We start from the raw sequence: 23,174 nt of genomic DNA, 5'->3' as shown, positions 1-23,174 counted from the left end.
AAGGCCAAACAAAATGTATTCTCACACTAAACGAAACCTGAGCGTACACCACGAGGTAAACGCCACAAGATGCACGCAACAGGTGACAAAAACAAGACAGGACACCTGTGCGAGAGTTCAGCCACACACGCGCACCTTAGACCGAAGTGACCGAACCTCAGCACAACAGACATAAACTATTGACATAAGCGGGATGCCCCCACAATCACATCAATGACTGACAGACATGGAGCATGAGTGGCCAGATCCCAACACAGACCGAAACCAAACCAGGCAGGAAGTCAGGACCCAGACACCATACTCCAGACATCTAACAAGACAGACCAAAGAGCACACGGCAGGGAATACAACGGAAACCACGTTAAGACAGACATGGGACGATAATGTCACGGTCCTGTCAGACAAAAACCCAGACTGACAGAGTGACAGGACCGTGACAACACCACATACCTTTGAAATTGTAAACAACATGATTATTGAATTCTGAGTTTATATGCGCTGAAAAAAGGTGTATGGAAAATAAAAGAGAAAAAAACTCTGACTAGACTCGAATAAACTATTACAACACAGAGTAGATCAGACTACACTAGAATAGACTACAACAGAACAGAATAGAGCAGATTAGACTCAACCAGATTAGAAAGATTAGACTAGAAAATACTAGAACTAGAAGGAAGTCCAGACTAGATCAGACTAAACAAGACTAGATTAAAAAATAATATCAGAACATACTAGAGAGACCAGACTACAATAAGAGAAAGGCTAGACTACAGAGAGACAGTTTCGATTGACTTCATTAAACTGAACTAATGCAACACTATTCTAGAACTACTTTGGTTTGTTTTCATTGGGTTACATATATTTGAATTTATAAAATGGAAGTTTACTTGCTCCATTTGAGTTGGGACTACATTAATACTTTTTGTGGTGTTAATGTAGCATTGATTTAACCGGGCAATGAATTTCCATTTTCCAGCATGCTTTGCATGGGACTTGATAGGAAGAGTTAATGTTAAAATTAAGTGTAATTGTATGTGTCTTTGTGCAAGATTAATATAAAGGGTGCAACTTGTTAGAGTTTAATATTTTGTTATTTTGAGATCAGCCATCTATCGAGCTTTCGGCCACGTCCACACTAATATGTTTTTGTTTGAAAACGCATAATTTTCTCTACATTTTGCCCTTCCACAAACTAAGCTTTGACAGCAAAAACTGAGCTTTTTAAAAATGCTCTTCCAAGTTGATATATAAACACTGTCTTCTTATTGTAGTTTGGCCCACATTGAAGCCTTCTAATGCTTTTAAAGTGAATTACAGTCACAATAAAGCCTATTGTGTCTTTTATTCACTTTGAAAGCATTGCTAAAGATAAATGTTACTTTGGAAAACCTTTACAATGTATTCCTTCATTGGCAACGCAAGGTTTACTCAGAATTGCTCCCCAGAGCCGAAACACAAGGACAATTGCGTTTCAGCCTATATATGGAGTATGGAAGTTTTTGCATGTGCAGTAAGGAGATTTAAGCATTTTCATATGTTTTAGCGTGGGCAAGCACATTTTGTAAAATCCTTGAAACAAGGCCATCATTGAGTTTGCTGACAATATGACGGTGGTAGGTCTGATCACTGACAATGATGAAACAGCCTACAGAGAGGAGGTGCTCACTCTGACACGCTGGTGTCAGCAGCACAACCTCTCCCTCAATGTCAGTAAGACCAAGCAGCTTGTGGTGGACTTCAGGAGGAAAGACAGAGGGCACAGCCCCATCACCATTAATGGAGCACCGGTGGAGGGAGTCAGCAGCTTCAAGTTCCTCGGTGTCCACATCACTGAGGAACTCACATGGTCCGTCCACACTGAGGCCGTTGTGAAGAAGGCTCACCAGCGCCTCTTCTTCCTGAGACGGCTGAGGAAGTTTTGAATGAACCACCACATCCTCACACGGTTCTACATCATTACTGTAGAGAGCATCCTGACTGGCTGCATCACCGCCTGGGACGGCAATAGCACCGCCCGCAACCGCAAAGCCCTGCAAAGTGTGGTGCAAACTGCCAGACACATCATCGGAGGTGAGCTTCCCTCCCTCCAGGACATCTATAACAGGCGGTGTGTGAAAAAAGCTCGGAGGATCATCAGAGACTCCAGCCACCCGAGTCATGTGCTGCTCTCACTGCTACCATCAGGCAGGCGGTATCGCAGCATCAGGACCCGCACCAGCTGACTTCATGACAGCTTCTTCCCCCAAGCAATCAGACTTCTGAACACTTGATCTCTCATGATCAATATACACCAGCACTGCACTTTATTATCTCACACTGGACTGTCATAATTATATTCTCCACATTACATCTACTGTATATATATTTTTTATATACTCTTTATTTTGTATTTTTATTGTATGTGTATTCTATATTGTGTGTATTGTTTACTGTACATTTGATATGTACATTTTGTTGTTTTCTGCTTGGTAGGAGAAATATAAAATGTCAAATTCTGCAAAATCGGAACAGAACATGCTTTGCGCTATATTGGATCAACTGGCTGCCTACCACAATTGACAGAGCAGCACGAGCGCAGAGCAGGTGCATTTACTTGCTGATCGGTCATGTGCTTTAACTGTGCAGCGGTTTATCATCATAAACAGCTCTGCAAGAAGTGCGGGGTGGGTTGCAGAATTCAGCACTAAATAATTGGTTGAAATCCCCAAACCATTCCTGTCTGAATATGCTACACAGCTCCCGTTCCAAGCTCTGGTCATTTCAAGTCTTGACTACTGCAATGCCCTTTTGGCCGCCCACCCAGCTAGCACGATTAAGGTCCAGAATGCAGCTGCGTGTCTGATCTGTAAATCAACCAAAGAAGGCTCACGTCAGCCCCCTCTTGATTTCATTCCAAATGTAAAGCTTTGACTCTGGCCTTCAGGACAACTAATGGAACTGCACCATCTTCCTTCAATTCACTCCTCTAGGCCTATGTCCCCACTCGCTTTCTGCGGTCATTAAACGACAGGTGCCTGGTGGTCTTGTCACAAAGAGGCACAAAGTCCTTCACAGTCATTCACTTTCTCTGTTACTCTGTGGTGGAATGAGGTTCCAACCTCAACACGATCTACTGATACCATCTCAGCATTCAAGAACCAGCTCAAAACACATCTGTTCCATATGTCTCTTTCTTCTGTGCTAGCTTCTACAATACTCCAGCTTCTCTGAGAACTTGCCAGCACAATACTGGAGACATTGATCAGTTTTGTGTGACAAACTGCTTGCTATGTTCCTCATTTGTATGTCGCTTTTGATAAAAGTGTGTGCTAAATGACTAAATGTAAAAAGTAAATGTATGAAAACCCCAAATGTGTCTTTAATTAGACTAGTTTAAAATCAAATTAAACAGCCCGCTTTTCTAAACAGCATTGACGAGGAACACAGCTTTTTTAATCCACACATCACAACCCTTACAAAAATGGACCATGAATTTACTATAGACACCCTAACTGTTTTAACTATGGCAGTTTCAGTTCTTTATATTTTGCATTTATCTTTTCCAAATGTTTTTTTATGGATCACAGTTACTGCACATTTAACCATGGTAGCGTGGAGACATGCATGGCTTTACATTTACCTCTGGTTACCATGGTCGTCTTGCAAATACCACAGATAAAATTAGAAATACTATGGAAAAACTATATAGTAATATTTCATAAAAGCTATGTAAAATAAAGGACTTTAAACATGGACCTTTGTGAATTATGGACCAAGCTATCCGTTTTCCTTTAAAATCTGCTGTAACGTTCTATTTCCCTCTGTCTAAATATTTTAATTTAGCCAAATCTGCAGTAAATTAGGTGTTATCATTTTATAGATTACTGTTGTCAATATCAGTAAATTTACATTTGCATCTTAACTCGGAATCGATACTGTTGAGTGGGCATTTCAATGGGACAAAATATGCAATATTATTGGCAATTTTAGTTAATTGTACACTTTTATTACTCCTGCATTCCAAACCCAGAAATGTGAAAAGGGTCCACTGGCCTTCTTGGCTTTTTCAGTAAGTTTTTGAACAGTGCAGTATTTGATGAAAAATGAATAATGCAGGCCCTCACTTTGAGTGAAGCGAGGTGGGTTGTCATTGACATCACTGAGATGTACGGTGACTGTAGTGGTTCCTGTCAGACCCCCTTGATGGCCCCCCATGTCTCTGGCCTGAAGCACTACCAGATACTGCGCTTGAGTCTCTCTGTCCATATCAGGTACTGCTGTGCGCACTATGCCTGCAGAAAGAGAGACAGACAGACAGGAACAAATAGTGGATATATTTCTTGCTCTTGCCAATAAGAGAACTAGGTTAAACTTAGGTTAAAAAGGATAAAATAAATCACAAATAATTTCCTAAGCCATGACACTGCTGACCTATCCTACATGAAACAAAATATAAATGCGGGTTGTTAGGGATAGAGAGATGTCTAAAATCATATTGAACTGATATGGAACAAATCAAGCATTTAGAATAGAACAAAAACTAGGCTAGACTACATTTGAATACAATCTGGTCCATAAAAAAAAGAATAGAGTAGAATAGAATCGAGTTATTAAAACAGAATAGAGTAGAAAATAATATACAGCAGTAAACAAAACAGAATAGTCTAATAATCCAATCTAGTCCATATAATATAACAGCAGAACAGAACAGAATGGAATTGAACATAACAAAATAAAATCTGATTAACTGAATTAAATAGAACATAATATCATAGAATCTGGCCAATGGAATGGAACATAATAGAATATAATCTGGTCAATAGAACATAATATATTAGAATTTGGTAAGCAGAACAGAGTTAACATATTAGAATATAATTTGGTCAACAGACTGTAACAGAACATAATATTATGGAATCTGATCAATAGAATAGAACAATAGAATCTGGTTAACAAAATGAAATAGAACAATAGAATATAATCTGGTAAACAGAATGCAACAGACCATAATAGAATGGTATATGTTTAATTGAACATAATAGAATATAATCTAGCCAACAGAATGGAATAGAAAAAATAGAATAGAATCTGGCCAACAGAATGAAATAAAAACAATATATCAGAATCTGGTCAACAGAATGAAATAAAAACAATATAACAGAATCTGGTCAACAGAATGGAACAGAACATAATAGGATGTAATCTGATCAGTAGAATAAAAACTAATCTGGTCATCAGAATGCAGCAGAACATAATAGAATAGAATCTGGCCAACAGAATGGAATAGAACATAAAATCTAGAATCTGGTCAACTAAATGGAATAGAACATAACAGAATAAAATATGGTCAATGAAACATAATAGAATATAATATTTTTAAAATAACGGAATAGAATATCATTAATTAGAGTCTGGTCAACAGAATGAAATAAAACAGACCATAATAGAATATAATCTGGTCAGCAGATTTGAATAGAACATCAAAGAATAGAAATGGGCCAACAGAATGGAATAAAACAAAGAACAGATTTAGGTCAAAAGAATGGAATAGAACAAAATAGAACAGAACATGGTCAACAGATCGGAATAGAACATAATCAAATAGAATTTGGTAAAATATAATCTGATCAACAGAATTAAATAGAATAAAATCTAGTCAATAGAATGGACTAGAACTTAATAGAATTGAATCTGATCAACAGAACATACTAAAATGGAATCTGTTTAACAGAGCGGAATAGAACATAATAAAATAGAAGCTGATCAACCGAATGGAACAGAACGTAATTGAATAGAATATGGTCAACAGAATGGAATAGAACATAATAAAATGGAATTTGGACAAAAGAATGAAATAGAATTTAATAGAATAGAGTCTGGTCAATAGAATGGATTAGAACTTAATAGAATGGAATCTGATCAATAGAACATACTAGAATATTTTTATCAAAATGGAATAAAACATAATAAAATAGAATCTGATAAACCAAACTGAATAGAACATAATATAATAGAATCTGGTCAACAGGATGGACCAGAACAGAAGAGAATAGAATCTGGTCAAAGAATGTAATAGAATACAATATAATATAATCTGATCAACAGAATTCAATAGAATAAAATCTATTCAATAGAACGGACTAGAACTTAATAGAATTTAATCTGATCAGCAGAACATACTAAAATAGAATCTGTTTAACAGATCTGAATAGAACATAATAAAATAGAATCTGGTCAACAGGATATACCAGAATAGAAGAGAATAGAATCTGGTCAAAGAATGTAATAGAATACAATAGAATAAAATCTGGTCAACAGAATGGAATAGAATACAATATAATATAATCTGATCAACAGAATTGAATTGAATAAAATCTGGTCAACAGAATGGAACAGAACGTAATTGAATAGAATATGGTCAACAGAATGGAATAGAATATAATAAAATGGAATTTGGACAAAAGAATTAAATAGAATTTAATAGAATAGAGTCTGGTCAATAGAATGGATTAGAACTTAATAGAATGGAATCTGATCAATAGAACATACTAGAATATGTTTATCAAAATGGAATAAAACATAATATAATAGAATCTGATAAACCAAACTGAATAGAACATAATATAATAGAATCTGGTCAACAGGATGGACCAGAACAGAAGAGAATAGAATCTGGTCAAAGAATGGAATAGAATACAATATAATAGAATCTGGTCAAAAGAATGGAACATAATATAATCTATAAATGTAGGCATTAAATAAAATGGAAAAGAACACACACCTGACTGTGGGTCCACTGTAAAGTACTGCTGGCCTTCAATCACTGAATACACAAGTTTGGCACTGTTCCCATAGGTTGGATCATCGGCATCTGTGGCTGTCACTTGAATAACCGATGTGCCTGGGGGAAACAAAGACAGTGTATGGGAAACGTAACAGTGAGAGAGGTACAGCAGGAGGGGGGTTAGAACAAAGAATAAGAGATATTTCAAGGTCCACTGAACATGTGACCATCCATCCGTTCGTTCAAACACAAATCTCTCAGGCTGAGCTCATTTGCATGAGTGCATGTGAGCATCGTACCAATACTGGCCATCTCAGGCACGGTGACGCTGTACGGGCCGTTCTGGAACACAGGTGGGTTATCGTTGATGTCTTGCACACGAATGATGAACTGGGAGGAAGGCTCCAGGGCTCGGCCCGTCTGTTTGTCTGTTGCTGTGGCGATAAGACGATACTGGTCCTTCTCCTCCCGATCGAGGGGCTTGGTGACATGAATGTTCCCCGTTCTGCTGTCGATGACGAACACAGAGCCCGCCCCCTCGCCTTTTAAAACGTATTTGGTTCGGCCATCACCCCTGTCCACACTCGAATGGAGCTGCATGAATTGCACAAAGGTAAAACAAGTCTAAATATATGAGAGAAGTTTGATCATAATCAAAATCTTTAAACTTTCTGTATGTTTTCTAAAGACAATTCTTGCAACTCAATTCGTTTCAGGGGCCTGCAATCGATAACTGAAAATTATAAATGAAAATTGACGAGTGGAATTTGCTGTATAAAATGTTGATACCTCTAAATTTTAACTTCTGTCTATTTTATCTCTTGGGTGTTGTTAAGTTAAAATGAATGACACTAACACTAATGCGAACTGTCGCTGGTGGCCACCATACAAGATTCTGTCTTGGCTGTGAGGTTGGGGTCAATTGCAATGTTAGTCAATAAAAATAGCATGACAGGAATAAAAGATAGAAAACAGACAAACAGAACAGATTAAATCAGTCAAAAGTAGAAAATGTCAATCTAGTTAATACAACAGAATAGAATTGTGTCTGTAGAATCAAATCTAGTAAAGAGAACTGAACATAATCAAATGGAATATAGTCAAAAGACAAAACAATTGTATTAGTTGTTAGGCAATAAAAATGGTATTACTGAAATAAACGATTCAATCTTATGTAAAGAAAGAAGACTGTCTGCAAAATGTATTTTATTACAATACTTTAAACCCTTTCAAATAAGTATAATCTCTTGTTTAAACACACATTATTCCTCACAGATAAAAGAATTTGTACTATATAAAGATGAAAACTATTCTGATATTACTAAAGGGATAGTTCACCCTAAAAAAATCATCATTTACTCATCCTCATGCCATCACAGATGTATATAGCCTAGTTTCCATCCACCTTTTCACGCTATTCTGTTATCGACAAAGTGAAAATGCGACATTTGCCTCCTTCTGCCCGTTTCCATTCAAATGGCCCTTTATCGATAAAAATGGTGTGCGTGATGACATCATGCCTAAAAAACACTTTGTCGCATGAGTTTTGGTTTATCGCATAAGAAATCTGCCCTGAAGCCGTTTCCATACAGAAATGTGTGTTTATCGCTAATTCGCCTCCCAAATGCCCCTAATCTTTTCCTCTGAAGTTTGGGTAAAATGGGGAGAGTATTGAGACAATTCATTGAAATTCGTTGCCCTTCTGATGGGACTGTAATATTGGTCCTGATGTTGCACCTATCGCGGGTTGGCACCGGTTCCACCCGAAAGTGAATCGTTATGGCCCTGTTCAAGCTGGCAACCTGCACCAAGTAGTGGCGGAAACTTTCTGTCTCAGTATAAGGACCATCAATCGATGTGTATATGATGTGTGCACAGCTATTAAAGAAACATGAACATGAGGGCAGTGGTGGCTCAGCGGTCAAGGCTCTGGGTTACTGACCAGAAGGTCAGGGGTTCAAGCCCTAACACCACCAAGACACCACTGTTGGGCCCTTGAGCAAGGCCCTTGACCCTATCTGCTCCAAGGGCGCTGTATCATGGCTGACCCTGCACTCTGACCCCAGCTTAGCTGGTATATGTGAAAAATAAATAATTTCACCATGTATATGCAGAACTGTATGTATAATGTGTGACAATTGTCAATTTATTTATTTAACATTGATGCGGTGTAATATCAGCGTTTATATATGATACATCATCTAATCTAAAGCATCGCCATCACAACTGCATTATGTCATATATTATTTTCATTTTATTTTAGCTTCAAAATGCGAATTTATATTTTCTGAAGCGGCAGTAAATGTGATCCGGGGTAAAGAGGGTTAGATTTAAAATATTTAAACGTTTTAAAATGTTCAAAAGCTCATTTCCTGAAAGTGAACTCCGCATCGGACAAATAGTTATGATAGTTTATAATCTTTAATAAAAGTGCAGAACTTTCTGAGAACATCATTCAGACGACTTTATTCATCTTCAGAACAGGGTAAAGCTCATTTAAGTTTGTGTAAAGAAAAGGTAATTATATAGGACTTATATATTTTTTTTTCGTTTGGTCATTTATTTAATTAATACAGGGGATTTTGCCGGCATTTTTTCCAAAAGTAGACTAAACAATAATTTAATAGAATTGGGCTGTAAGTGTATTGTGTATTTATTCTTCATTTAAAACATCTTTGTGCACAGAAATCAAAAAGTCAATTATTTTGAATAGTGTTAAAAAGCAACTTTAACAAATAAAAGGATGGATACTGCGATTAAATTAATCACAAACAGTGGCCATTCATTTGTTCAATGTGCACGAGATATTTGTATTGCACTTGAAGTGTCGCGTTTGCAGATCGGCTCTATACGCCATAAAGATCAATCCCGAATCACGTACAGTAAATTGTCTTTCAATACTGTTGTCATGATTAACACAGGATAACGATTGAGGCAAACTCTGTCATGCCACACTACATTTTTGCATTAATGCCAATTTTATTGGTTTCCAAACCATTTTTTGAGTAACTGATGAGGGAATTTTCATTTATGGGTGAACTGTCCCTTTAAGTATAAAGCAATTATATTGAGGCAAGGTTTTATTGATAACAGGGGTGAATGAAATATTCTGACTTCTATCAAGTCTTCTCAATGTAAATAGTTTAATGGTACAATTGCTGTTGGCACGTATAGCCTATTTGTTTCCTGTCCCACAAGTTTGGAGGTAGTACTCTTTGAGATATGAAGGACAAAACTAGGGTTCTGCACTTAGTTTTGGGAATTTTCCCGTTTGTGGTAGAGCCCTGACATGTACGTGTTCCATGTCTGTTTTATGTCTAGATTCAGCCACTTCGGCTGAAGTCCCGACACTTGTGTTTTGTATCAATTTATGGGAATGCACTTGGTTTTGTAATGTGTCACTTCCTTGTCTGTCTTGTCTTCAGTGATAACCTCTTGTTTGCCTATTTGATTATTAGTGTATTTGTTTCACCTGCCTTCCTCGTTTCCATCCTGATTTCTCTCCCTTTATAATCTCCCTTCGTGCTCTGTCTGGTGCCAGTTCATTGTGGGTTGTTGCTTGTGTTTATGTCCTGTTGGTTCCCCATTCCAGCCCGTCATTGTGTTGCGTCCTGGACTGTGATTGTTTTTGATATATATATATGTTCAATAAAAGCCCTAATCGCTACTCTGCCATTTCCTCAACCAAAACCTGACAGTCTCCCGTACCTTTACAATGCATTATATATAATGAGATGTGTTGCCAAAATACTCTCTTCATTCATGTTAACAGCATACCATGAGGATAACGACTTATGAGACCGTCTGTTTTCAAGTGAATAAAGATATACTCTATAAATAATGAGATCTCTGTTGCTTGAGTAACTAGACACTCTAAGGCATTACCACACAACGTATAATATCTGATGACAAAATAAATGATGCGAGGAATACAATCCACAAGATCTGTCCGTGACAATCATTAAGACCAAAGTGAATTACAATGCATTCATGCAATACATTTCATCAGTATGTGCGTTCCCTGGGAATTTACTTGTTGCAATGTTTGTAATTTAATAGCTTACTAATTACTAAATACAGTGCAGTATATATTATATACTGCCTACAGTTCTCTTAAAACATTTACAATAGAACACATTATGCAAAAACACATGTTTTAAACAGTAGTTTATTATTTGGTTGTCACTTGACCTCATCACTTTGCATCTAATTGGAGTCCAGTCACCTGAAAATGAAAATGAATAAAGAATTCTTCTTTATCGCATTTCTTTTTTATGCAGAACACAAAAGGAGATGTTTTAAAGAATATCTTTGCCCCTCAGTACAATGGCAGTGTATAGTGACTCACTTTAAAGCTTAAAAAAGGACCCAAATGTATCATTAAATTAGTCCATGTGGCTCTTGCATAATATTCCAAGTCTTCTGAAGGAATAAAATACAGTACGTTTTGCTGAGAAAAATGTAATATACATACACAATATACACTCATTGAATACTTTATTAGAAACATCTGTACATCTACTTAGTCATACGATTATCTAATCAGCCAATCTTGTGGCAGCATTGCAATGCATAAAATCATTCAAATACGGGTCAGGAGCTTCAGCTAATGTTCACATCAACCATCAAAATAGGGGGAAAAAATGTGATCTCAGTGATTTTGACTGTGGCATGATTGTTGGTGCCAGATGGGCTGGTTCGAGTATTTCTGTAACTGCTGATCTCCTGGAATTTGCATGTACAACAGTCTCTAGAATTTACTCCGAATGGTGCCAAAAAGTTCTGTGGACGGAAATGCCTTGTTGATCAATGGAGAATAGCCAGACTTGTTCAAGCTGACAGAATGGCTACGGTAACTCAGATAACCGCAATTGTAGCAGGGAGCAGAATAGCATCTCAGAATGCACAAAACGTCGAACCTTGAGGCAGATGGGCTACAACAGCAGAAGACCATGTACGGCCATAGTGTTCCTAATAAAGTGCTCATGAGTGTACATCCTTCATACTACAGAAATGGTGGAAGTGGTATGTTAGTATGCTATTCCAAACACAGACTGTGACCTTCCAGTTGAGCTACAGGAACACTTAGTTTGGTGCAAGAACCTTTTTTCGTTTTACCCTAATTTTTGCAACCATTAATAATAAAAGACTTTTCCCTTTTAATACTTTCCATGAAACTCATAATTACTATGTTTGAGCTTTGAGGCAGTTGGACTGATCCATGGATTGCAGAGAAAGGCCACTATTTACCCGGGGCTAAAAAATACTTCCATATCCATATATCAAGTCTGTCTGATATGAGGAGCACCAGGTGTTTTTCGACTGATAGGGGGGCTGAGGGTTGGCCGGGCAGAAAATTCATTAGCTCAGCCGACCAATAAGGTCAGAGGGGAATTGTCAGAAACAGGGAGCATAAATGTGCCAAATAAACCTGTTAAAACAAACATGCATTGGCTATGTTCATAATATAATGCTAGCATACTGTCTACTATTTAACTCTTTCTAAAATAATATATACAGGCAGTTGGCAAGTATCGCAAAATAAACTATTTCAATTCCGCTTTTTACATGGCTACCTTAAAATTATTAAATTATTTATTTGAAATATTTGCATTTAATTGTATATTTAAATTTGATTTAAATGATTTTACAATGTAACAAGAGAGCGTGGAGTGATATGAGACATGAACACCTTATAGAATCACGTTACTATACCTAAAAAATCGTTGCACTGTTCCTCACACAATGATCTCTTATGACATCAAAACACTTTTAATATAGCGTATGCATTGTAAGGTGATGCATATTAATGGTTGCATCACATAACCAACTCCATGGTTGGTTATGAATAGAGTGTTGCACTTGCAATGCAAAGGGCCAGGTTTAGGTTTGCAAGTCCTTGAGCCAAAAATGTCATAGAAGCACCACAAAATTATGCCGTTGCTTCGTCAATTGTGTTTTTCATCTCACATTTGCTTTTTAGGTTTTGTTGATTTAAAACTTAATAGAGCATTTATCTTTTTTTAAGAGCGCAAGCGTTAAAGGTGTTCTAAGTGACTTTTTTCATGGAAATATCTGCAAAAAAAAAAGACGTTAGCCAGAAGTTTGCAGCTCTCCGCCGGGAGTGGTGAACCTCCAGCAAACCTTTGGCAACGATGCAATTTGTGCCGAGATAAGACATGGTAAGACACGTTGAGCACGGTCGTGGTGCATAGTGCTGCACTTTACACACTCATGAAAATAGAGCCCTTCATCTGTTTGGGAGAAAATTTAACTCGCTTTTAGCGCCACTCTGTGGAAATTTCACCTTGGAACTGCCGCAATACCTGTAATGAATCACTTAATTTAATTTAGTAAAATTGTTGCCACTGTTACATAATTTTCAGTAGATAAGGCTAGACATGAAACATGTTTGTTTGGTACGTAACAGTATTTCTATTGACCTCTATTGTTTTAATACTGAGCTAATCATAATTCTATGCCCTACCCCTAAAAATAACTTTCACAGAAAACTTTATCCATTTTCAATATAAAAATTTTCAGTTTGTTTATTACATCATTTAAAACGATTTCAGGTTTTACTATCCTTGTGACATTTGGGCCCCACAATGTAAGGCAAAACCTTACCCAAACATACACACACTCACACACACACACACACACAGTGGCAGTTAGCATGTCCATCTGAGTTGTCCTCATCTTCTCATCTGTTTGCCTCTCACACTCTTTGTCCATCTGCTTCACACACTTTCTCGCTCTTTCTGTTTGTCCATCTGTCCAACCACCACTTAACACCTCCCTCTGTTCACATTCCCATCCATCTATCTTTTGCTGTTGTGGAATCTAGCAACTATTTTTCAGGTGTATTCTACCTTTTTCTCTATCTCTAAGTGTGTGTGTGTGTGTGTGTGTGTGTGTGTGTGTGTGTGTGTGTGTGTGTGTGTGTGTGTGTGTGTGAGTGTGTACGTGTGTGAGCGTGTGTGTGTGTTTGTGTGTATGTGAGAGTGTGTGTGTGTTTGTGTGTATGTGTGTGTGAGAGTGTGTGTGTGTGTGTGTGTTTTGTGTTTGTGTGTGTATCTATGTGTGTGTGTGTGTGTTTTTTTGGTGTTTGTGTGTATGTGTGTGTGTGCGTGTGTGTGTATGTGTATAAGAGTGTGAGTGTGTGTGTGTTTGAGTGTGTGTGAGAGTGTGTGTGTGTGTGTGTGTGTGAGCGTGTATTTATCACTTTGTGGGGACCAAATGTCCCCATAAGGATAGTAAAACCCGAAATTTTTGACCTTGTGGGGACATTTTGTCGGTCCCCATGAGGAAAACAGCTTATAAATCATACTAAATTATGTTTTTTGAAAATGTAAAAATGCAGAAAGTTTTCTGTGAGGGTTAGGTTTAGGGGTAGGGTTAGGTTTAGGGGATAGAATATAAAGTTTGTACAGTATAAAAACCATTATGTCTATGGAAAGTCCCCATAAAACATGGAAACACAACATGTGTGTGTGTGTGTGTGTGTGTGTGTGTGTGTGTGTGTGTGTGTGTGTGTGTGTGTGAGAGTGTGAGTGTGTGTGTGTGTATGTGTGTGTGTGTGTGTGTGAGTGTGGTTGAGTGTGTGTGTGTGTGTGTATGTGTGTGTGTATGAGAGTGTGAGTGTGTGTGTGTTTGTGTGTTTGAGTGTGTGTGAGAGTGTGAGTGTGTGTGTGTGTGTGTATGTGTGTGTGTGTGTGTGTGTGTGTTGGTGAAAAATAGCATTTAAAGACCCCATTAAAAAACAAAACAACACACTCTCATTGCAATGCATCCTGATAGTGACTTTATATAGTGCCTGCATACCCAAAACTTTGCCCTTGTTCCGTCTTTTAAATGTCACTGTACTCAATTAATTTCTGAGGATTTACCCAAGGCTAAAATGAAATAAAATGAAAATTGTCATCATATACTCAATGTTGTATGAATACATTTTTATTTTGTTTGCCATGGGATGCAAAAGGAGTTTTCAGAATGTCTGAGCTGATGTCAAATGCCATTGGCTCTTGCATGTCTTGTGACCGATTGGAACATAATAATATATTACGATGTACATTTTGAATGAGATGTGTCTGCCTACACAAAGATGTTCAGCAATTGTTCTTCACACGGCTCTATCGTGTGACTTCAGAGGACTTTGAATACAACAAGAGTCTTTTGGAATACTTTTATAGTGCCTTTTTTTGGGGGAATATTATGACTCTACTTATATCTGCTTGTTATTTCTTTTATATGGTTGAGAACTGGTTAGGTTTAGGTGTAAGGGTGGGGTTAGGGAAGCTAAAATATCTATGTGCTAGTATATTGTAACTAAACTAACATATTTCTAAGTATAATAAAATACATTACGGTTATACACATGAAAAATCTGAAGATTGCAGAACCTGTGACGGAACCGTCTGAACTGAGGTAAGGACGTTTTCGTGATGTAGGCGAAAAGTTGCAACGGTGATGTCTCCCTTATGAGACTGCCCTGAATCAAAATTGGAGTCAAGGTTTGTGGCTTTAAGTCCATTTCTATTAGCTTCGAGGTCTTCTACATCAGTGGCTCCCAACCCTGATCCTGGAGGCTCTCAACACTGCACATTTTGTATATCTCCCTTATCTAACACACCCAATTCAGGTCGTGGAGTCTCTACTAACGAGTTAATGAGTTGAATCAAAATGAGTAGTGTTGGGGGGGCGCCTTCAGAAACAGGGTTGGAATCACTGTTCTACATACTAGTGTACTCCAAACGTTAACAAAATTCACTATTAGCAGATACCTAACCCTAACCCTCTTACACGAATATGAACAAAATTATTGATTAATCACACTCACTCACTCACTCATGTTGTCCAATCAAATGCTTTTTAGAATGAGAATGCGATAGCAAGTAGCAAATCATATTCATGGCTGTGATGTAAACTAAATCGTATCGGCCTTTTAAAAATGGGATGAACCCTACAATATGTCCCTCCACATCTTCCTGTATTAATAGTAGATACTTTAACGCTGGAAAGAAAACTGCACTCGTCAAGCCAATTCATGGACCATTTAAAGGGACTCAAGATATAATTTCTAAGAAGGGTCAGGGTGCAAGATATAAAGCAAAGCTGAGGGGATTATTCTTCCTTCAGTTGTCGCTCTCTCTCTCTCTGTATGTCTCTCTTTGTGATTAAAAGAGCTTTTGGGTTCTTATTTTGGTTGGCTTAATCTCTTCCTTATGCTTTTAGTCTTACACCAATGACAACTTTCTTTCATTTCACTTTTCTTTTCACTTTATGACTTTTAATTACATTTTCCTTAAGGTGTGCCTTTATCTCCTTTGTACTCTATGACCTGGATTTTTGAACAGGGACAATAGCTTGTTTGCACATGACGTCATGGCACTGCGTTGCTGTGGGGCGAAATGCAGATGGAGGGCAGGAAGTGATTTTCTACATAGGAAAGCACTATCACAAACTCAACATGTCGATGTTTACATCGTTTACGGTTGCTCATATCCACAAAACCGAGAAACCACAAGGAGCTTTTATCGTGTACCAAAAGTTGTTGTCCATAAGGGGGAAAATGCAAGAAATTGACTGAAAAACGCTGGAAAAATGGCTTGTAAACCTGCGTCTGTGGTCTGGAGGAGCAGAGTCGGTAATGCTCATGTGTGCAGTGAGCACTTCGTCAAAGGTAAGTAATACACCTTATGTGGCTATGTTTATGTAACGTTAGCCGTTTCCATACTTTGTAAAGTTAAAGTACTTGTTTTTTCTTCTCTTTGAGTTTGTACCTCTGTAACCGAACTGTGAGAAATATGAAATTGTACATGATGTTCTGCTCCATGTGTGTTTGTGCTTCTGACATTCCATGTGTGTTCAGTTGACCCCAGATGCAGGCTGCAGTGAGCACGATAGTGAGTCAATGTATTTAGCAACTGCTGACCATTTTTCTTTTCCTCTTTATCATGTTCCGCATACTTATTTCTGTGATCTGATTAAGGTCACACCCGTCCACAAAGTCAACCGTAACGTAATCACGGCTGGAACATCTGTATATGGCCTCTACACCCATTTTCTCCCCCTTGACCCTAGGCCTTGATACCGCTTTCCCATTGGCTGTTTATTGTCTCATGAACATATAAATGACTTGCCTGCTCTAATAAACATTGAATAGATTGAATGCAGACCAAGTGTGTGTGTGTCATTCTTTCTATTTCCTTCGCAAAGTCTACAGAGACTCAGACTCATGACTGCGCTGCACTGGGCACGAACATAGGTAGACGGGACCGGGGGAATTGGAGATCGCGACCAGATCCAAAATATTCCTAACACGAACAAAAATCCGTAACTATAGCAAAGCTAATTACAAAGTATTTGCAGGCGAACGTAAATAACTTTCCCTGCCATGCAACGACTTCTCCGTCTTGTTTCGTGATGATCTTTAGTGGGGTTTCGGCGGACCTTTGAGAGTGGTTAACCTAATCACGTAAACAACCGTAACGCTAACAACAAGAGGCACTGCAGGGTTTAATGTTTGTTGGTAGGTTAATCCACAGGACAAAAAAGAAATGCTACTCACTCAAGCGAAAACCAAATGACAGTCATTGTGGAGCACCTTGGTACTGTGTTCGTTGACCCAACCACAACAAAAAAGTTGTATTCCGCCATACTTTTGTATGCTTTCATTTGTTTTCTTGTCTGGAGGACAAGCTAGTTGCTTATATCTACCGCATCGATGGCAGGCAAGTATTTCAATTCAGTTGAAAAATCGCTCCTCTTCATAACATAAGGATCCCGTCCAACATATGTTGTGATTTTCTGTTTATATCTTGCTCTCGTAATCGCATCTAAACTAGTAAAGTACGGACTTTCCTCCATCTCGTCCATTCTGCATTTCACTTCCTGCCCTCCATCTGAATTTCACGCGTCATCAGAATCATGTGACTGTAAAAAATCATCCACAACATTAAAACCACCTGCCAAATATCATGTAGGTCCCCCTTGTGCCGCCAAAACATCATCAACCCGCATCTCAGAATAGCATTATGAGATAATATACTTCTCACCACAGTTGTACAGAGTGGTTATCTGAGTTACTGTAGACTTTGTCAGTTCAAAAAAAACAGTCTGGCCATTCTCTATTGACCTCTCTCATCAACAAGACATTTCCATCTACAGAACTGCCACTCACTGGATATTTTTTTTTGGGGGGGGGGTAAATTCTAGAGACTTTTGTGTGTGAAAATCCCAGGCGATCAGCAATTACAGAAATACTCAAACCAGCCCGTCTGGCACCAACAATCATGCCACGGTCCTAATCACTGAGATCACATTTTATTTGACCCGTATATGCATGATTTTATGCACTGCACTGCTGCCACACGATTGGCTGATTAGATAATCACATGAATGATTGTTGGTGCCAGACAGGCTGGTTTGAGTATTTCTATAACTGCTGAAACGCCATGTTGATGAAAGGTCAACAGAGAATGGCCAGACTGGTCCAAACTGACAAAGTCTACAGTAACTCAGATAACCGCTCTGTACAATTGTGGTAAGAAAATCTCATAATGCTATTTTGAGATGTGGTTTGGTGGCACAAGGGTGACATACACAATTTTAGGCAGGTGGTTGTAATGTTGTGCCTGATCGGTGTATATCGACTATATATAAGTCTACAAAGTACCACTGAAAATACCTTAAACCTCACACTGACACATATAAGCATTTGCATGTCAGATGAGAAATCTTGAACTGTATATTCAGAGATGGCAGAACTCAGCCACATACAGAACACTGCACAAGCTATTTTTGGAATAAAAACTGCCTACTGTTTTTATGTTGGCTTGACAAAGCCATCACACTATTATTCTACAGACTTGGTTTAGGGTTGTTTCCCCAAAATTTCTGACTCTATCTTGTCCTAGACCTTGAGTGAAAAAAAGCTACAGCCACCAAACTTGGCACAGACCTCACAGAGTTTTCTGACTCGGGTTGCTTTGTCTTTTCTAACTGAACATGCTAATGCTTTTACCGTAGTGGATTATCCAATATCCCCAAAACCCCATAGACTTAACATTTACCAAATGTGTTCAAATGACCGAATACTATTTAAACTCCAACTGTCAAAAAATTCAAATGTTATCAAACCCTCTTTCTTTTCTTTTTCAACATCAAAGTTTATCTAGTTTTAGTTTTAGTAGGCTAAAAATTCTTTAGCAATGTTAGCAATGATAGTATGCTACATTGTTGTTATGTGACCTTTTTAATTCAGCGAGTGGCTTCAGTCATTATCCAAGAAATAAAAATAAAGTTATTTAGCATTTTTTATTAACCCTTTCACTTGTACTATTCTTGGCTCATAGGTGAACCATCAAAGCGGTTCGATCTGCATTCGTGTTACTGTTTTCCAGCACAAAAAATTGAAGGGCTAGGTTGTTAGAACCCCCAATGCTTGAAGAAATCACGCTAGGAGATCCGTCAATACAGGATAAACTCACGTGAGAAAGGTTACATTTTGTGTAAAATGTCTTAACTTTTGAAAGTCCAATCAAACCAAACTAACCACACTTTGAATTCGGCAACACCAGCACAAACGTTTTGCTGCTGAAATCGGTCTGTGCTTACCAAAATTCGAATCAATGCCCCCAGTGGCCAAAGCTGGAAGTGTTGTTGAACATATGGACACGTGTAAGCTCCAGATTCTGGCTGAAATGTCCACAGAGGGGTGCCACAAGGGAGATGTATTTTTAGTTGTAAATGATTAAATACAGTCAACAGGAATGTATATTTTACTAACTCTGCCCTCTAATCCAAACTTCAACCCAAAACCTAACCATCAGTGGAGTAAATATGCAAATTTAGAGCAAAAATAAAACTTCAGCATCGCGCTTGCCATTGTATATATGAACTTCCTGGTTTAATGTTTAAGCTGTAATGTTGTAATCACTGATATCAATTTTGTCCTTAGTTTTAAAGCTGTGGCATAATATGAGTTCTAAAAATCAGCAACGTAGCATTTTGTCACACTACAATGTACAATATATATGTGTTGAAAAAAGTTGCATATTACTGGAGCTACGCTAAAGCTACATTAGCGAGTCACGCTACTGAAAAATGTAGTTAAAATGGTAACGTCACTACTTTTAGTTACTCCCCAACACTGCATGGCATTGTCCTATTCCAAACACAGCCAGAGACAGAAGAATATCTGTACCATCTGGTAGCTGGTATTTGGGGGGAATAAAGGCTTTTGATCATAGCAAGAGCTCTGAGGTACACTGGGTGCTTTTCTTTAGTGCACTCTGAAGCCATTTGTAGTGGGAGAGAGCATGTGCCACAGCAATAGACAGAGGAGTCTCTGCTCTTCTGAAAGAAAGAAATAGAAGAAAGAGAGAATAATAGAGAACAAAGCACAGAACATTTCAAGAACATCAAAGAATCAGTGCTAATAGAAATTACCACCAGTCGGAGGAGCATGGCCCGATAATCTGAAGACTGCGAAAGACAAAGTGTGTAATGTGACATCAGAGCAAAGACGCCAAGAGGAACATTTTGTTGCTAATAGGTTGCTCTTTCATCATTCAGGAGACTTATTATAGGAATATTGCACACATTTGTTTTTTTAAATCTGTCTTTTATTCACACTCATGTTGTTTCAAACCTGTTGGTCTCCCTCTCTTTTATGGAACACGTAGGAAATGTTTAGCAGAATGCTGGTCTCCATTCAAATAAAGTAGATAGGGACCAGTGGCCTTGGAATTGGATAATTTTGAGAAGTCTGAAGTGTTGGGGACCAGTTAACTAAAAGTGGTGGTGCTACTAACTAAACCATATCTTTCAGTAATGTGAAAGTAGTTCGGCTATTTTCACAATATTGTAGCTTTTCCAGTAATGAACTACATTTTTCAGTGAAAATTTTATGACCAATCACAGGTGAAGCTATCCCGTCTGGTTGAACCGACTGAAGGTCTACTGTGGCGCAAGTCACAGAAAACTCTATAATGGTTACAGGAGGTATGTGACACAACACACAGTGCATCGCACCCTGCTGCACAAGGGGCTGCGTTAGAGGTCTGCACGGGCCTAAAAATTTAAACTGACCCATGCACGAGACCGTGTGGTCCGACCCTACCTGGCCCGAATATTACCATTAGATTTTAAGCCTGAACCCGACCCGAACCTGAAATTGCATACTATCTAATTTTTCTCCTAGCAAGTACTGATGCAATAGGCTATAAGCATATAGGCAACATTCATTACAGTATTGAAACAGTAACCATACAGCTTTAACAAGGCATGGCAGCCCCTCAGTACACTAGAGCAGAATGGGAAAAAGCATTGCCTTACCATTTATGCACTGAAACTTCACCTGGTGCAGAACAATCTGGAATAATATGAAACACTGAAACAGTCCCCTCTATGCAGCCTGAACTTGTTTAGAATGTTGAATCTTTGTGATGCAGCACAAAGAATGAAACAGAGCGCAGGTTCATGCTTTTTGACAATTCAGGGGACTGGGTAGCTCAGTGAGTATTGACGCTGACTACCACCCCTGGAGTCCTGAGTTCGAATCCAGGTTGTGCTGAGAGACTCCAGCCAGGTCTCCTAAGCAACCAAATTGGCCCGGTTGCAAGAGAGGGTAGAGTCACATGGGGTAAACTCCTCATGGTCACGATTAGTGGTTCTCACTTTCAATGGGGTATGCGGTAAGTTGTGCGTGGATCACGGAGAGTAGCATGAGCCTCCACATGTGGAGTCATTGTGCCACCTACCTAAACATCATTGCAGACCAGGTATAACCCTTCAGGGCAATGGTAGTCCCTGATGGCAGTGTCCTCTTTCAGTAGGATAATGTGCCCTTATACACTGCACACATTGTTTGGGAATGGTTTGAGGAACATGATGAAGAGCTCAAGGTGTTGCCCTGGCCTCAAAATTCCCCAGATCTCAATCCGAATCAGCATTCAGGGGTCTTGTAGAATCCATGCCTTGGCAGGTCGGTGCTGTTTTGGTGGCATGTGGAGGACCAACAAAATATTAAGCAGATGGTCATAATATTTTGGCTCATCTGTGGATGTAGCATAGGGAACTCCCAACAAACTAGTTCATTCAAACTAGTGAATTAACTAGTTCACAAAAATTATTCACTTGAGCCCCACCAGCCTTATAAAGGGCTTTTTTTTTTTTTTTAAATGTGTAAGAATTACATGTGTATGAATATTTACATTTACATTTATGCATTTGGCAGATGCTTTTATCCAACATTTCTATCCTTATTACAGGGACAATCTGAGCAACTTGGAGTTAAGTGCCTTGCTCAAAGACACAATGGTGGTGGCTGTGGGGATCGAACCAGCGACCATCTAATTAACAGGATCGGGATAGGCGGCCAAAAAAGCTGATCGGGACATCTCTACAAGCCCTAAATGCATGGTTATTTTTTTGTAATCACTCTATTTATATACATATATCATAGTGATTGATGCTGTCAAGTACAAACAACTGAGATATTAACAAGATCTCCTTGTATTTTTAATGTTTTTGTTTGTCTAATGGGCACTGATGATGAACAGGTCTGATAGATGGAGAGCACAATTACACCAACTCTAGTAAAACATCTTGCCATCAAACGGTTGCCAACAGTTTATTCCTGCGGCCCTGCTCATGTTTTTACATCTAAAAGTCCCTCGCAAGACTCATAATTGGATGACAACATGGTCGAATGGATTCTCATTTTAGTATTACACTATTCATGTTCCCTTATGTTTCATTGTAGAATACTGGAAGAGATTCAAAATATATTTACAAATGCACTGAAAGAGTATTTCAGACAGAGAAAAATGGACCCTGACTTCAGAAAAAATAATCGCAGAATATCCTTGAATTCCCAAGAGTGTGGAACCAAAGACAAATTTAGCTGGGGGTGATAAGTAGTGAGGAAGATTTACACTTCCAGCAGTCAGAGAGACTTCCTGCCCTTAGGGGGTCACATATGAAGAACGCTTGGCTGATTTTTGGAGGCAATAAGGCAAACATGGTTGTGTGTGCCAAATGCGGAAAAAAGCAAAGCATCAAACATTGCTTTGAGGAGCCCTCTCTCTCTCTCTCTCTTTCTCTCTCTCTCACTACATGAAGCCCCCGGCTGAACAGTCTGAGTTTACGCGTGTGCGACTCTCAGAGCACAGCATGACTACAATGTCAAAGCACATTCACTGTCTATTTGTCTAACCAGTCTAAACACATACACTCTCATGCACAAACACACAGACACACATATATAAAGTCAACACAAAGTCACAATTCACTGTCTTAAAGGAATAATTGACCCATAATTAAACATTATTTCATTATTTACTCCAAACCTTTTTTCTGTTATTTTTTGCCATATGTTGAATTTTTCAAGAATCTTCACATAGAA

The 23,174-nt window shown here is 38.5% G+C and overlaps 1 protein-coding gene across 1 annotated transcript in view; it reads right to left on the bottom strand.

Moving 5' to 3' along the window:
* The window catches only part of LOC127618975 (cadherin-24-like), a 71,487-nt gene that overhangs the window by 36,299 nt on the left and 12,014 nt on the right, over positions 1-23,174 (bottom strand). The window contains exons 2-4 of the mRNA XM_052091682.1: positions 7,063-7,357; positions 6,761-6,880; positions 4,104-4,271 (exon numbers count right to left, since the gene is read on the bottom strand). Of these exons, the coding sequence (XP_051947642.1) occupies positions 4,104-4,271; positions 6,761-6,880; positions 7,063-7,357 (583 nt within the window). The remainder of the gene's footprint in view (positions 1-4,103; positions 4,272-6,760; positions 6,881-7,062; positions 7,358-23,174) is intronic.

Source organism: Xyrauchen texanus, chromosome 25 (genome assembly GCF_025860055.1).
Source record: "Xyrauchen texanus isolate HMW12.3.18 chromosome 25, RBS_HiC_50CHRs, whole genome shotgun sequence".
Taxonomy (NCBI): Eukaryota; Metazoa; Chordata; class Actinopteri; order Cypriniformes; family Catostomidae; genus Xyrauchen; species Xyrauchen texanus.
The sequence above is the reverse complement of the archived record's forward strand: the minus strand, read 5'-3'. Positions and strand labels throughout refer to the sequence as shown.